This window comes from Tursiops truncatus, chromosome 5 (assembly GCF_011762595.2).
Source record: "Tursiops truncatus isolate mTurTru1 chromosome 5, mTurTru1.mat.Y, whole genome shotgun sequence".
Classification (NCBI taxonomy): Eukaryota; Metazoa; Chordata; class Mammalia; order Artiodactyla; family Delphinidae; genus Tursiops; species Tursiops truncatus.
The window spans coordinates 136,108,399-136,125,933 of NC_047038.1; the positions used below are offsets into that span (position 1 = coordinate 136,108,399).

The 17,535-nt window shown below is 46.4% G+C and overlaps 1 protein-coding gene and 1 long non-coding RNA gene across 3 annotated transcripts in view; one reads left to right on the top strand and one right to left on the bottom strand.

The window, feature by feature from the left end:
* Positions 1-4,340: 4,340 nt before the first annotated feature.
* Positions 4,341-15,861, bottom strand: LOC141278832 (uncharacterized). The gene is made up of 3 exons (XR_012332223.1): positions 15,728-15,861; positions 14,413-14,685; positions 4,341-8,918 (listed from the first exon to the last, which is right to left on the bottom strand). It is a non-coding gene; the product is annotated as an uncharacterized lncRNA (long non-coding RNA).
* PDGFC (platelet derived growth factor C) overlaps positions 15,815-17,535 on the top strand; it is a 219,346-nt gene continuing 217,625 nt past the window's right edge. For both annotated transcript variants that reach the window (XM_033857426.2, XM_073805625.1), the window contains exon 1: positions 15,815-16,037. In XM_033857426.2, the coding sequence (XP_033713317.1) occupies positions 15,815-16,037 (223 nt within the window). The remainder of the gene's footprint in view (positions 16,038-17,535) is intronic.

The following is a 17,535-nucleotide window of genomic DNA, read 5'->3' on the forward strand; positions in this document are numbered from 1 at the left end:
GGAAACTTTCTCAACCTGATAAAAACCCACAGCCAACATCAGCTGTGAGGTGAAAGTCTAGATCCATAATTCTCTGGGATCAGGATGGAGGCAAGGATGCACATTCTCCTCACTTGTAATCCACATCTTACTGGTTATACTAGCTACTGTAACATAGCAGGAAGAAATAAATGACATAGAGGTTCAAAAGAAAGAAACAGAACTCTCTATTTGCAGTTTCCTTGGGCTGCCATAACCAATAGCTCAAACAAGGTGGCTAAACACAACTAAGTAATTTCTGGGAGCTAGAAGTCTAAAATCAAGGTTTTGGCAGGGCCGTGATCCCTCTGAAACTTCTAGAGGGAAGACCGTCCCTGTCCTTCCCATCTTCCGGTGAGGCTGTCAATCCCTATATTCCTTGCCTTGTAGCTATTTAACTCCATAACCTGCCCTAATCTTCACAGGGTGCTCTCTTTGTGCGTCTGTGTCTGCACGCGGCCATCTTCCTATAAAGACATCAATCCTATTGGATTAAGGTCCATCCTAATGACCTCATCTTACGATAATTAAATCTGTGAAGACCTATTTTTAAATAAGGCCACATTCACATGTACTGGGCGTTAAGACTGCAGCATGTCATTTGAGGGGAGACTTGAGGGGAGACTTTCAACCCATAATAAGATGACATGATTGTGTACGTAGAAAATTATAAGGAATCCACAAAAGATCTATTCGAATTAGTAAGTGAATTTAGGCAGATCAATGAGATCAATATATTAATACAAAACTTGATATTATTTCTATTCACTAGGAACACACAACCGGAAAAAGAAGTAAAAAGACACAATTCCACTTATAATATTGTTTAAAAACAAGAAAAATTTATGTTGTGAATTTCACAAAATATGTACAAAATCTGTCTACTGAAAACTACCAAACATTGCTGAGAGTAACTAAAGACCTAAATAAATGAGGTCAGAATATGCTCACAGACTGAGAGACTTGATATTATTAGGAGGTCAATTCTCCCTAAATTTATCTATAAAGCAATCTTAATAAAAATTCCAGCAGGATTTTTGGGTAGAATTTGACAAACTGATTCAAATTATCTATAGTCAAAGCAATTTAAAAAAAGAAAAAGAACCAACCTGGAGGACTCACATTGCTTGATTTCAAGGCTTACTATAAAGCTACAATAGTTCAGAAGGCACAGAATTGGCAGAAAAAGAGAAATACAGATCTAGGGAACTGAACGAAGTGTTCAGATGTGGACCCACACACGTGCTCAATGATTATCAACCAAGGCGCCAAGTTAATTCATTGGGAAAAGTAAAATCTTGGCAACAAAGAGTCTTGGAACAATTAGATATGCATAATGGGGAAAATGTAATTTTTTTCACTTTCCTCCATACCCAAATGTTAACTTGAAATGGATCATAGACAAAAACTATAAAAATTCCAGAAGAAAACATAGGAGAAAATCGTATAAATTTGAGTAGGTAAAGATTTCTTAGGTAAGATATAAGAAACTTCACAAACCCTGAAATAAACACATGATAACGCGGACTCTACCTAAATTAAAACATTTTCGTTTTGAAAGATACCATTAAGCACCTAAGAATGCTAACCACAGAGTGGGAGAAAATGTTCTCAATTAATATGAGAAAAGACAAAAGACATATCTGACAAAGACATATCTTGAATATAGAGAGAACTCTCATCATTTAAATAAGAAGACAATTTGCCCAAGGTGGTGGGGAGAAGACACTTGTGTTCGTTTGCTAGGGCTGTCATAACCCCAGCAAAGAGCCCAAAATACCATAGCCTGGGTGGCTTGGACAAGAGAGGTTTACGTTCTCACAGTTCTGGAGATTAGAAGTCCGAGATCAAGGCGGGAGCATTTTTGGCTTCTTCGAGGACTCTCTCCCTGGCTTACACGTGGCCGCCTTCTTGCTGTGTCTTCACATGATCATCCCATCAGTTCCCTATCATCAGTGTCTACGTGGGGCAAACCTCACCGAAGCGTACACTTAAAATGCACAAATTAATTGTATATAAATGATAATACAATGGATTATTTAAATTAAAAACCAATCTGCAATTAAATCTTCCACTCATCCTATTCTAGCTACTGTCATTGCCTTACCACTAAAACTGCTTTTGTCAAGGTCAGCAATGACCTCCATGGTCCCCAATCCAGTGTGCTCTTTATCTAATAGTTTTCACAGACGCTACCCAGTAACCCCATTCCTTACCTCTAACAACTGAACGCGTACTCTCCCCAGCTCTCCTGACATGTCTTGTGTTTGTTACACCTAACAAGACTGGCTCTTCTTAGACCCCTTTTCTCAATTGTTCTTCTCGACCCAGAGTCTACGTATTAGAGATTCTTAGGGCTTCACCCTGGCTACTGTCAATTGTCTCCCAGGACCTAGCACAGTGCCCGATACTCAGAGTCAATACTTTTTTGGAAAAAGGTGAAAATAAAATACTGAAAATACAACTTCAGAATACACCTGTATCAATGACAGTATTATGATGCATGACCTGCAAAAGAGTCTCTAAGATGCTAATCATGGCACCTTAAATCAGTAAATACTGTAAGATATTGTACATTTATTTCTCTGTCCGCTCACCCTAAAAATGATTTTGGTCCACATACTCAAATCAAATTTATCCATAATGCATTCTAATTCCTCTTTATGGTTCCTTTTATGTTACAGAGGGAAATAAACATCCAATAAGTGACAGAGCTATGATTTGAGCCAGATCAGACTGTCTCTAGAGCCCACGTACAGAATAATGTGTCAGCATCTTTAGAGGAAAACACAAGTTGTAGTTTACTCTCCTTAACAACTCAGCTATTTGTTTGTGTTGTTCCAACTAGTTATGTCTTCCTTGAGAAGAAAGATAGGAAGCATACGACTTTAAACAATTTTTAAAATGCGACGTCTAATTTCCAACGGCAATTCTAAAAAAGGTGGACAGTAGTATTTAAATTTATGCATAATAATGGTTGCTTTTTCTTTCAAAATACATCCAATAGTCACCATAGTAACAGATACAGAGTCTCCTGTATGTGCCTCCTGGTGTTTTCGACGTGAATAACCACACGATATTAGATTCAGAGGAAGGCAAAGAACAAATCCATAGCAGAATGTCAGGAGATAAGTTTTAATAACTGTAGTGTTTTTAATTTACATTGAAGTCTAGAAGGTAGTAATATTCGTTATTATGATATAATGATAAAGGAAATGTTTCCTTTTGTATCTAGACAATATTAATATTAATGCAAACACAATTTGCATATGTATAGAAGACAGCGCCATCAATCAATATCCTTTTCTATTGCTTCATGGAGCTCAAACATCACAGGCTTGCCACTGCAGAACCACCAGCAGAAGCCAAAGCAGAAATTGGCCACTGTCACTTTGTAACTCATATTCATAGGAAAAGATAATGACCAAAGGCAGTATAAAAATCCTAAACTGTTAAACACTTGAAGAATAATTTGGATAATAGTTTTTTCTAAACACATGGAAATTTTGATTATAGGAGCCTTATATTCTCCCTTGGGAGTTTTTTTCCTTTCTTCTTTTTTTAGATTTCACGTTCTCCCCCCCCCCCCCCAGTAATATTTTGTTTGTTTTTCTGTTGTTTTAAACATTTAACATTTTTTAGAGTGATCTATATACTGCCTCTGGCCAGAAAAGTCCTTAAGGTCAAGGTAGGCAGATCTCTAAGAAACCATGACTGCTCTGATGTGATGTCCAGCTAAGTAGAAGCTCTCTGGACACAGGTTGTTTCCCTTTAAAGAAAAATAAAGAAGATCCTTTAAGATGTAATTGTCTTCACACAAGAAAGACTATGAGAATAGATATTTTTTCCAGTAAAAAAGAAACAAAGTGTATATTGAATCGGAAATTGTTGGAAACAGAATCTTGAAATCAACCAGGTAAACTTTCTTTTTTGCAGTTGTAGAAACTAAGGACCGGACAAGTTAACTTTTCCTTGCTGTTAAAGTCACAAATCTAATTGTGGTGGGACACAGAACTTCCAGTTGTGTGTACTTCTCATCGTAACATGATGTCCTACGATAAATGAACCTCCTGCATCAGCATGTGGTATACTGTAAAACATTTTAAAATCTTTCAAAATTAAATTACTAATGAAAGGTCAATCCTAGTTTCAGAAATATATGCGTCCTTTCTCCTGTGAAGTTTTGTGCCTCATCAACTTCAGGAGGGACATTTACATGAGGCAGTGCTTGGAAACCCCACTCCACGTCAGCTGCAAATGCACCATTTCAGCATCTGTGGTGAAAGGAACAAGGAAACTATCATAGACAGCATTTTTATTTATTTCTTTTTATTGAACGATAGTGGATTTACAATGTTACGTTAGTTTCAGGTGTACAACACAGTGATTCAATTTTTTTATAGACAGTATTTATTTATAAACAGTATTTTTACGTCACAATACAATCCATTTTCATGAACTTAAAGCGTCATGAGAGTAATTATATTTTATCTAAGCTCATTAGGGAAGTTTTTTTCATTACTGTGTTATGAATTAATTTATTTCTAAGAATAAAATCTCAGCATATGTTTTTTAAACATTGTTTTTTATTGAAATATAGTTGATGTACAATGTGTTAATTTCAGGTATACAGCAAAGCGATTCAATTATACATTCATATATATATATATATATATATATATATATATATACACACACACACATATATTTTTTCAGATTCTCTTCCTTATAGGTGTTAAAAATATTGAGTATAGTTCCCTATATGCTGTTTTTAATCGTGAAGTGGCATGTTTGGCTCAGTCCACGACAGTTTCTTTATTTTGTAAGACATTAACTCAGAGCTGAAGTCTAATATTTCACAGTAAAATTAATTGCCCAAAGCACAGGAGATGCAAAGTGAATTGTCATTTCATTAAATTACTCTACGTATGAATCTTCATAAACAGCGACCCTTCATTTCCCATTTTAGCTCAGTGGCTCTTGAAATTTCTTCTCCCCAGGCAGCAACAGTCAGCAATTATTATTTCAAAACCACATGCTTGCACACACATACATGTTTTAAATTGTAACACACAAATTTAAAATCTAAAATTAAAAAGCAAAGGATTTCATTTGACATCATACTTTCAAAATATGAAGAAGATACTTTCCTAGAAGTTATTTTTCAAAATGATGACATCTTGGCTATAACAGATTGGCTATTAGAGTCTTGTGAACCATCTGTTACATAAGATTTTTCTATCATAACTCTATTTAAACCACTCAGGCAATATGAATTGGGCTGTTTGCCAGGCTTTAGAAACAACCTTGTAATATTGGAATGAGTATTACCATAGGACTTCTGAAAAGACAGATTCTGCATTGCTTCCGGTTTGGGAAGTGCTCACCTGGTCTTCTTTCAGCTCATCAAATAAATAAAATTATATGAATAATTTTCACTTAGGTGTGAGCCTAGAGATTTGTACATTTTGACTCCTGTTTTCCATAATTTAGCTCTTCCGTTTACAAGCTCCGCAACTCTGACTGACAGCCAAGCAAGAAAATGAACTCCACATGGCTCCAGTCTCCGTCACTATGTCGGAAGGAGCCGCTCCTCATTCATTTTTCTTCCATGAAGATTTATCATGGCTGTAACTGCATTTGGCTACTTCATACTTTTGTTAATTTCACTCACCAGCTATTAAAAGATGTGTTCAACATGGAAGTGCACACATGCAGAGTTAAGTGCTGTGGTGGGCAGGCGGTCCAGGGGTGGTTGGACTGAAAACAGGAGAGAGAGAGTAGGCACGATTTCTGCCATCAAAGCATTTACGGTCAATTTCAGGGAGGGTGCATCAGCAAACCTAGAGGATATTATCATTAATTTGGGGGCAGTGGGGCTAAGGATTTGTCCTAGAAAGGTTTTGGAAGGATGAGACTTACCCTGGTGATGACTCAGTGATGGTGGGAAAAGGAGAGAAGTTAGGGAAAGACTTCTTTATTCAGCCAAAAAAATTACTCAGTGTTATCTTTATTTTAAGACACCATTAATGATAAAATCCTCCACCGAATTAATAACAGCCTTTTGGAGAGAAAAGAAGATGTTAGCTTGTACCTCTGACTTCAATGCTTAGATGGTGACTGGGCATCTACACGGCCTCCCGTACCGGTTGGACCCCTTCTGTTAGAGGCAGAGTGATGGTCGAAAGCAGGAACTCGAGAATTAGACTTACCCAGTTCAGGACCTGGCTCTGCCACCTACAGCCCGAGTGGTCTTAGGTAAATCGCTTGGCCTCTCTGTTCTTCCTCTGCTTCTCTGTAAATCCTATTGGGTACACCCATCTCAGACAGAGAAAGACAAATACCATGTGGTATCACTTATACGTGGAATCTAAAATATAACACAGATGAACTTATATACGAAACAGACTCACGGACATAGAGAACAGACTTGTGGTAGCCAAGGGGGAGGAGGATGGGGGGGCGGATGGATTGGGAGTTTGGGGTTAGCAGATGCAAACTATTATATAGAGAATGGATAAACAACCAAGTCCTACTGTATAGCACAGGGAACTATATTCAATATCCTGTGATAAACCATCATGGGAAAGAATATGAAAAAGAATGTATACATGCGTATAACTGAGTCACTTTGCTGTACAGCAGAAACTCACAGAACACTGAAAGTCAACTATACTTATAAAATAAATTAAAAACTAATACACCCATCTTGTATGTTTGCTGTGAGAATGAAGATGTGAGTATACATGAAATCTTTAGAATGGTGCCTGGCATAGTAGAGTTAGCGATTATTATTCAGTAAGTGCAGTATGTTAAGTACTGGGAAAAAAGAAGCTGATAAGAAGAGTAAATCAGAATAGAAGAAGTCCCAGACTGAGCTATCTATAACTGTGGAGTGAGCACAAGAAAAGCAGCAAGGACCAGCAAGTGTGAGTACAGGAACTGTGGTGCATCGGGAGTGTGAGACCCGGTGGGTAAGGAAGAGAAGATCACGCCCAAGGAGAACGTTTTTCTTCTCCTGCAGTCAAGGGGGAGGCTCGGACTTTTAGAGCAGGGATCAGGCTGTGATCAGCTTTGTGTTTAAAGAGATGAAGCTGGTAACCTGAGGACAGCTTTCAGGAACATTAAGAGTGCAGAGTGCAGTCTGCAGGGCTTTCTGCAGACTGTAGATAATGCAAGAGGACAGGTCACATCACAGGTGGAAACAAACACACATGAAGATGACTGGATGCCCCAAATCAGGGGGAACTCACTGAGGGCAGCAATCATGCCTTTTATTTACCTTGTAGCTTCTTGGGTCCAGCAGCACGCATGCACTGAAGCTCCCGACAGACTGCCGTCTTGGTCAAGCCCATGATGACCTCAAGGTTAGCGGTAACAGAAACTCTGTCTCCTACTTAGAACGTTCACTTTTCCCCAGAAACAAGTTAGTCACCTCACTGCCTTTGCTTTTTCCTACTTCTGTCCTTCAGAAGCTGATGTGAATACAAATTATGATTTTCCCTCATCACGGGTTGTCAGGCCCAGGAACACAGTAACGGCGATTTTATGGCAAGAAGTCTTCTCGCTAAGAATCAGGGCAACAGAGCCTTTTCCCTTTGGATGGTTTCAGAAGATTCATTTCACATTTCCATAGCCACTAAAAAGGGTATTCCATCCAAGACACCGTGATGGTTTCACTGACGGAGTGCCTAGTTCCTGTAGGCTTGGGGCGCCGTCCTTTTGATGTGAGACCAGAATCAAAATGATGTATGTTTGTTGTTGGCGGTAGAATTTTTAAGTTACATATTTATGACTAAAACGGTGTGGAGTCATAAAATAAACACCAAGTGCTTAATATAAATGTACATTTCATAAGTCTGAAATGTCTTTTTGGAGACGCTCATGGAGGAATGAAAACGTGATGGTTTAAAGCGCCGGCACCGGAACCGAGTGCCCGCATTCCAGTTCTGGCTTCAATACTGATGCAGAAAACGCGGCCTCCGTGCACCGGCGCTGAATGGAATCTTGGAGACACAGCTGGGTGAAGTAGAAAAGAAGAGCTTTAATACTTTTCCAGGCAAAGGGGGACACAGCAGGTTCCTGCCTTTGAACACTGTGTGTCCCAACCCGGGAGGATTTGGTGAGGAGTTTTGTAGCAATGGCTCCAGGGCGGGGGTGCTGACAAGGACCAGGGTGTGCGCAGGGCCTGCGCTCCTTTAATCTGGCCTCAGGAGGTCCCTGCTGAGCTTCTGTGCTTCCTGTCTTCTGGAATGAAGAATGCTTCATCTTCCATTTGATGGGCATCTCAGTATCTGCAAAACAGCTCAATGATGTTGTTCTGTGCAGCCCTGGAGGGGGAACCGGGACCCTGCCCCAAGGCTGCACCATTGTTTCTCGACTGCCCCTCCCTTGTCTCTGCATCTCCTCCCTTCCCTGATGAGCAACTGTTTGAACCTCCATGGGAAGGCCATGGACGCTGGAGCCTGCTACCTACAAAAAAGAAATGGGGGACAGAAAGGCTTCCGAGACCAGGAGCCCCGCAGGGTCCTGCTTGGTTTTGCTACTCACAAACATGGGACTCTGGTCAAGTTACAAAGCCTTCCTGGGGCTCAGTTTCTCATCTTTAAAATGGGGATTGTATTAATAGTTATGCACAGAGTTAATTAATTTATCCATCATTTGTAGAAACTCCACTGTAGAGTACTTCATTGTGGACATTTCAATCAAAAAGGTAGTCATGTGATAACAGCTCTGCAAGAGGTAACATGAAAATAGGCTGCTGTACTTCACAGACTAGGTGACGGTCGATTCGTGTACCAGACCACACAGACTCTGAGGGATGGGACATTGCTTCCCCCTTCAGGGCTGAGAGTGCTGAACGTGGGTGGACACGGCGATGATCAAATTCAAACAGAAATCTAGGCAGCCAGGAAGAAAGAGGTACTAGGAAGCGCTCTGAATTCCTAAAATAGTGTTTTTTAACAGTCCCATAGTATAATCATTTGCCTCAGTAAGTGTGAAAAATAGTGGCTAGATTAATGGGCCAACACTCACATTTTTGTTTGGTTTTATGTGTGTCTACAAAGTCATTCAAGAAAGAAAAGAAAGAATGGAGTTTTTTCCACACTGTCTGATGGGACAAATATTGATACCGTGAGTGTCTTTTCCACTCCTATATCCCTTCAGATACGAACGGAATTTATTTCAGGAATTAGAATTTCATTTGAAGACTTTTGCTCGCCTGAGGGCTTAACAGGTCGCTGGTTAGTTCTTGCCTTTGGGCTTTGAAAAACTCCAGCCTATCTAAAAATACCTTCATAAAATTATCAATGCAGATGCAAATTTGCCTTGCCATAGGGCTTTAAGAAAACACTGTAGACCAGGAATTTTGAATTAGAAACACGCGGAGGGATACACATAGGAATGGTAGGCTTGAAAGAAGCCTAGGCTCTGACACCTAGAGTTCATCATAAATTGATTCTTCCAAGGGAACAACTGGGAAAAGAGTGTATGTCTTCCCAGCCCTGATGCTGTAATTCAGTAGCAATCATGAACAGCAAGAGAGGAATGAGAACTCCTTCCCCTTTGTCCTCAAAGACAAGGAGATAGATTCTTTGACATAACTGCCCACAGACGGTGCAGACTGAGGCATTCCCTGGATGACTAACTTGGCCAGGATAAACAGGATGCCCACGCCTTGGGTGGGCTTCGACCCCAGGCCAGCCTTAGTCACCACCCTACCTCCAGTGACCCAGATTCAGTCTGGCTCACATCTTTTACTTAGGCTGTTCCGGAAAGATGCTAGCTGTCTCGGCACTGTGCTCTTGAACACGTGCGAGAGTTCGTCTACGTACGCCAAGGTCTACCCCAGATCAAAGATGGGGAGGCCAGTCGTCATGAAGAAAACTTTGGGAAACATGCAAAACTTTCACGTGGGAACACTTTGGTCCAAAATCCAGGGCCTCAGAGTGTCGAATGAAACACACCGGAGTCTAAGGGGAGTCGGGAGACAAAGGTGACCTGGTACCTGTCACCGGTAGTGTGACCCCAGGCAAATTCTCCATTAATTCTCCATCTCTCTGCAGTAACATGGGGGAAACTCCAGCTTTCCTCAAAGGATTGGTGGGAAGATGAAATGAGAAAATATACTTCAAGGTATCTAACAGTTCCTGGGACATGACAGGTGCTTCACAAAGTAAATCTGAATCTGAATGATTCTCCCCTCACTTTTATTTTCCCTGGTTGCCTTCTGTTTAACTCGCAATCTGCGGGGAAAGGCATGCTTTTTACCCTCCTAATTTCACGAAGAACCAGTAAAAGATAACCCAGACAATGAGCAAGGAGAGACTGGGGTCCGGGAAGATGCGGAAAGCATCAAAGCCAACTGTGCCCAGAGAAATAAAATTTGGGAAAATAAAACAATGCCTTAGGATGTCGCAAGGCTGTTTTAGGATAGAAGAGAGCAGGCGCTTTTCTCACCATAAAGATGACAGACGGCTGGGAGTAGTCATCACAGTAGAAAAGGGTTATGACAACCCTTTGAACTATCCTGAGCTTCAAAAGCGATCGAGGGATCCTTGACGTAAGACGAGTTAAGCTCTCTGTCCCTGCCTGCTTCCACATTCGTGAAGCTGCATACTGAGGCTCTGGGCCCCTTATACAAAGGCTGACAGCCAAGGAAAGACTGCCCCGAAACAATGATCACAAAGTGAGAGGGTCCTTCTCTCATGACCTCTGAAAGAAGGGGCTCACTGTCTGAGAAAGGAAGATCCGTGGCCGTGTCTTGAGTTCTTTACTACGATTTGTCACCACGTGGACAGAAGCCTGCAGAGCCTACACATGATTTCGGGGGAGAGAAAAAGGACATTTATTGACCACGGGATATGATCAAACACAGTGTTTGGTGGTTGTCCGAATTTTCAGGGGGCGCCCCGATCTCAGGATTGTTCGGGATGCCACCCGTGGGACTCTGTGGAATAGCAGATCGGATGTCCGTGCCTGGCTAATGACGACAGAATTTCCTTACGAGTTACAGCTCCCTTATGTACTGTACTATTTTTCTTTACCTCGGAACCACACTTGGCATCTTCTGATGATACCAAACAGATATTAAACATGAAAAGGTGGCTACCCACACGTAACTAATTGTTTTCCTGAATTCAATACAATTCCTGACACTTGCCTTAGTCAGTGGTTTCCAAACTCTTTTTTCTCCCTTTCTTTTTGGTTATCAGTAGAATTTCTCTTTCCCAACCAGGATCGTAACAGGTGAAAGAGAACTACCATGACTGGATGGACCTGGGGAGAAGCACCTATTCATCCTCTGTTGCCAGCCTCCAGGCACCTCTGAGTTGAGGCCAGGAAATTGGTCCTAGTCCTGTATCATCACAGAAGCACAATTAAGTTGAAAAAGAATTGGCATCACTACCTGTCGTAGCTTAGAGAATGGAAGAATTCTAAGAATTCTCAATGCTCCATGTACACTGGAGACAGACTCCAGTGTAAACGTCTCCTGTAAGGAAAAGGGGCAGAGAGGATTCTAGACCAAGGTTGCGCTGTTTGTTAGCAGTGAAGCCAGCCTAAGTCAGGGGTCTCCCGTCTCCCGTCTCCCGGTGAAACGATCCTTCGTTGTGGTGGCCCTGAGTTGGCCAGGGCTCCTCTTTCTTTGGGGCTGTTTCTGGCTCCTTACACGCTCTGGGTTCTGAGTCAGACAAGCACTTCTGAGATTTTGACAGAAAACCTTTGCACACTCAACCGTGACTTCCGGAAGGAAAGAGCAGCTTGAGTTCAATGGGCAAAGCCACCTCAAGGCCTGTCCTCATCTCCCGTTTCTCTGGGCCACACACCTTGAGCTTCCCACCTCTGGACTCCCCTCCCTCAAAAGGCCACAATGAGAAAGTACATCTGCTCCTCTGAGAGCGGGCCCCGACACAAGCCTCTACCGTTTGCCTCGGCAGGCAAGCCTTTCTGATTCCAGCTGCACATGGGGAGGTAAGGGGTGACCGATCTCGATAAACAAAATATGAGGAAAAGTGTATTTTCTGTTTTTAGGGTGGAAAAACAGAGTATTAATATATCCTGAGATGTCTGAAGAGAGAGAGGTCATGTGTGTCTCGGGGTAACTGGAGAGAGTGGAGAAACAAAAGCATGATTCTGAGAGAGATTTTACTGCACTTCTTCTTTCCCCCAGAACAGTCCATTCCTGCTGTGATCTGTGGGCATTCACGTTGCTTACTAACGACAGTCCCAGCTCCCAGCCTCATTTAAATGTGTATAGAAGTGTTGCTGGGCTTCCCTGGTGGCTCAGTGGTTAAGAATCCACCTGACAATGCAGGGGACACGGGTTCGAGCCCTGGTCCGGGAAGATCCCACATGCCACGGAGCAACTAAGCCCGTGCACCACAACTACTGAGCCTGTGCTCTAGAGCCCACGAGCCACAACTACCGAGCCCGCGAGCCACAGGTACTGAAGCCCGTGCACCTAGAGCCCATGCTCCACAACAAGAGAAGCCACCGCAATGAGAAGCCCGCGTGCAGCAACGAAAACCCAATGTGGCCAAAAATAAATAAATAAATTTATTAAGAAAAAGAAAAAAGAAGTATTGCTAGTTAGTCATTCTAGAAAGTAGTGGACACTTCAGTTCATAGCACTCTGAACTTCAGAAACTCCTACTCACTCATCTGCCACTAAAATACTGAAAAGTTCTGGGAAAAGTCAAAATCGTTTTGCACGTGTCCCTGTGTGTGTGTGTGTGTGTGTGCACGTGTGTGTGTGTGCATGTGTGTGTGCGCGTGTGTGTGTCAGGACTGCATCAGCAGAAGAGCAAGAAAACTTGTAACATTTGATTTTCTGGGCAAAATATACGGCCCCATGGTTCCTGCCCTCCTGAGTGTTAAGTCATTAGTTGAATGGCTGGTTGGCTTTAAATCTTATTTCATTCCAAAAAAAAAAGTTAATAGCGACACCCACCCTCCCTCCCCCCCAAAATGATCACTGCTAATAACCGAGTACCTTCCGGCATGTTCCTCATCAGGAATTTGTAGGTGGTACTCTACATATATTCAGCCGGAGTGGGCACGCCTGCCGAAGGTTTAAGAAAACACGAAAACCACAAAGAATGTTCCCAATTATTTTCTCCTGGTGGGCGGAACAGATGCCTTTCCTCAAGGAAAATGCTTTAGGCCAAAACAAAGCCATATTCATTCAGAATCTATTGTTTAGTAACTGTGCAGACTCCGGGTTATATAAAATTTACTTTCGATGCAAGGATCCCACTTTCCTAGGAAGGGTTCATAAGCAGAATGGAGCAGAGGAGGATACAGTGTTAAAACCATCAACCTTGCCAAGGCCAAGGGCAGTTCAAGAGACACTAGTGCAAGGACACGGAAGGGAACCCAGGCAATGGAGATGTGGGCGGATTTGGTCTGGAGTCCTGCAGGGGCACCCGGCTGGCTTTATTTATAAGGCCAGTGCCAAAGCCGTCTGTAGACGCTGGATGAGGTGAAACGCAGAGGTGGAGGATTATTCTAGATCGTGTGTAACTTTTCAAATACAACCTCCATGCTGACATTCCAGGGCGAACGTAAGTGACTCCAATCAAGAAACCTGTCAGTCGGTCCCGAGTGTTTCTTTATGAGCTCCCTGGGCCAGGCACTCTTCTAGCCAGTATGAAACGATACAAAGAAAGGGTAGTCATCACCCTTATAATCTCGTGAGAGCAAATGGGTTAAATCTGTACACACACACATACACACACTCTATGTGGGTGGTCAGCAAACTCAACGATATAGACATATAACAGCCTCATTTAGAAAAATCCTGATTAGGAAATCAAAAGTACCGAATTCGAAAAACCGGGAAGCGATTGGTTTCAAGACAAATAGATTAGAGTGTGTTCATAAAGCAGGTCGTTTTCATACGAATCTCCTGAAGCTATTAAAACTGGGAACTCTCCCCCAGATCTACAGACCACGGTTAGAACGTATTTACCGCGCAAATATGGCTTCACACTGGCCTTGAGGGGCTGCTCAAGTGAAGACACGACCAAGGCCTGTGTCTGCTAAACTGCGGCGTCTTCACGATCAGAGACTGGGCTTTCCTTATCGGCCTTAACATCCTGCTCTCTGAAGACAGAAGTGGTGAAGCAGTAAGAATGAACCCATGGGAGAGGTGAGCAAAGGCCTCAAAGGGGAGTTGAGCCTCGGAGAATTTTAAGAGGGGAAAAAAGAGAAGAGAACGAAGATGTTACAAGCAGAGAGGTGAAGTTGGCTGGGCTCGGTGGGCATCCGAGCAGAGGAAGGGGGCTTGCCACGTTCAGCGGGAAGGCTCCGCCCCTAGCTGGGTCCACGGTGGGGGTGTCCCCGCCCAGGCGTCCCTGGACCTTTCCCAGGGCGGCTCCCCTCCGTACTCACCGAGGGCCTAGCCGGGCCGGGAAGCGCAGCTGGCTCCCTCGGCAGGAGCCCTGAAAGTCCGCCCGTATTTCAGCTCGCCCCCTGGGGCTCCGTCCTTCCCCCGGCCTCACCTGGTCCTGTGGTTCGCCTCCGCTCTTTGACAGGAGGTGGGCGCTCTTTGTGCTTTGCCTGCCCTGGCCCTTGCTTGAGGCAGGCTGCACGAGGGCAGAGACTTTTGCCTGGTTGCACGTCTGCAGTGTTAGAACAGTGCCCGACTCAGGAGGCATTCGGTCCCTACAGTGTTTGTTAAAGGAATAAATGGTGTTCTATCCCGGCCATTTGTCTTTACATTTACTTTTTTCCACTCCCTGCTTCAGAGGGCTGGAAGCTGGAGGCAAAGACTTCCCTGCGTTCCGCCTTCCCTTCTTCCTCGGGCGCAGAAAGCCTGGCCGAGGGTCGCAGCCCGGCCCTCTGGGGACGGGGATGCCCTCGGGAAGGAACGAGGAGCCCCGGCCCGGGGGGGAGGGCCGCGCGGAGGCGGGGAGGCGCAGGAAGTTCTTCCCTCGTCCCCCGGCTCGGGCAGCGCCCGCCGCGCCCAGCCGGCTCGTCGCGTGGCGCTCGGGTAGCCCGGGCCGCATCCCCCCGCCGGGGCCCCGCGGCACCCCGCGCACGCGCCGGCACCTGCCGGACCGCCCGGGCGCGCGGGACCCCGGCCACCCCCCCCGGCGCCGGGAAGGTGGGGAAGGGGAGGGACACGCGAGGTCCGCGCCGGCCTGCTCCGCGCCCGGGGCCCGCTCGCCGCGCCGCCCGAGCGCTGGGGAGGGGACGCCCGAGCGGCCCCCGCGCGGCCCCTGCCCGACCTCCGGCGCTGCGCGGGTCGGGCGCGCGGGACCGCCTCCAGGTGCTCGATCCGCGCCGCGCTCCGGGCGGGCAGCGCGTCCCGCGGCCTCCGTGCGCCCGGGCCGGGGCGGCCTCGGCCGGGACCCCGGCCCCGCTCGGGACACCCCCCGGCCCCGGCGCCGCGCCCGCGCCTGGGCCTCCCCTCCCCCTCGAGCTGGGGGCGGGGCGGCCGCGGCGCCCGGAGAGCGCCCCGACCGGCAGCTCTGTGATCGATTGGAAGGTGCCGGCCGCCCCGCGGGCTGCAGGCCGGCCCCGCGCGACCCCCGACCCGCCGCCGGGCCGTCGGCCGGCTGACAGGTGCTCGGGGCCCTGGCCAGGGACTCCTCGGCTGCGCGCGCGGCCCCCGCGTCCCCCCCTCCCCCTCGCCTTCGCCCCCCCCCCCCCCCCCCCCCCCCCCCCCGCCGCCGCCGCGGCGCGGCGCAGGATCTGTTCAGACCTCGGGGAACTGGTTCAGGTCCAGGTTCTGCTTTGATCCTCGGCGCAAACTGGAGACGCCGAAGAGGGCCCTCGGAGAAAGCCTTGGATGGGAGGATGTGGGAAGGAGCCCGCGGGGCTCGGCGGCGCTGAGCCCGGCCCGCAGCCCCGCCGCCCCAGTGCCCGCCGCCCGCGCGCCCGCCCGCTCAGCCCAATGCTCCTCTTCGGGCTCCTGCTGCTGACATCCGCCCTGGCCGGCCAGAGACCCGGGACCCGGGCTGAGTCCAGCCTGAGCAGCAAACTCCAGCTCGCCAGCACCAAGGAGCAGAACGGTGAGTGCCCCCGCTCCGTCCCCTGCCGCGCCGCCCGCGCCGCCCGGCGCGCCCGGGCGGGACGCACCCCGGCCCGCGCGCCGCGTTCGCGGAGCTTCCTCACAGCCTGCGGCTGGGGCAGCGGCCGCCGGGCTCCAGCGGGGCAGCCTGAGTGTCCCCGCGGGCGCCGCCGCAGCGCGGACATGCTGGGAGCCCTGGGGGGCCTCAGGGCCAGCGCGCTTGCAAGACCTCTCGTCGCCGGAGTCCTAAGTTCGAGAACTGCCTCTAGACCCGAGTCCGACACGAACGCGTCCTGGCATGTTTGACTCTCCTCCGAGCTTTTTGCCCTGGGGAGGGGTGTCCCAGGACGTGTGTCAGCCGCATTAATTGAAGCGTTCGCGGTGGAAAGGCATCAATTAATCAGTAAGTAGATAGCAAACCAAGAGGTCGAGGGGCCCCGTGGACGTGTGCAGGGGGGGAATTAAAAAAATGTATTTCTCCTGTGCTCTTTTTTTTTTTTTTTTTTAATGTGCCTTTGTACTCCTGAAGCCCTTACCTTTCTGGTAGTGTGTTTTTATATGCGATGGTGAGTGACTGCTAGTTTGTGTGTGCTGGAAACGACTTAATCCTGCATAGGAAATGAGAATTACTTTCACCTTTCAAGTGTACCTGAAATGTTTAGAAAACTCTCAGATGCAAGTTCCCTTGGGCTGGGATCGCACAGAGCCGGAGAAAGGCTCCTTTCATAAAGCCAGGGCTGCTTCAGGGTGTGTAATTTGCTTAGCCTCTGAACCCCATATGATTTACATCATTCAATTTCTAAACCCTTTTGCTCTTGATCTAACATTATGAAGTCATTTTTGAGACTACTTTGTAAATAGAAATTTTATACTGCACATGAAACCACAATGTCAATGCAGGCTGTCTAAAATTAGAATATTAAACACCCTGTTTACAAGTGGCGGCTCTCGGTGTTATTTGAAAAGAAATGTACATGTTTTTACTGCTTTATATGCCATCTGTTCGGAATGCAAGAAGGCTGTCACTTCATGAACCGTGCGAAACGAACGTGAGCAGCGTGTGCCTAGGAGATCAGAGTGCCCTGAACTGTGTTTTTAAGTCACAAGCAACTTTTTCTGTCGGTTTTGGGGGGGTGTCTCCGAGCTTCAAGTTTGGATTGAAACTCTCCAGAGTGTTCACCTTTAAGAAAGCACAGAAAGTTCTAGAGTCCAAAAAGAGAGAAAATAAGGGTTCCTGGGACCTTTGTAGCCATTATCTGTACTCGCTGTTTGGGCAGCAAGACAAGGCATCACAAGGCTGATAGCACTGTGGTTGCTTCTTACGACTTGGTGATGTGATGGGACGGGGCACCTGCAGGCTGCTTGAGCCGCTGATCAAAGGGATCCACGTCCAATCCCGGGGGCTGCAGAGGGCCGGGGGCGCGGGGACAGGGCGGGGGGGGGCGAGGGGGGATCAAAGAAGCCACAGCGCCACTTGTACCCTGGCAGGAGACGGATCA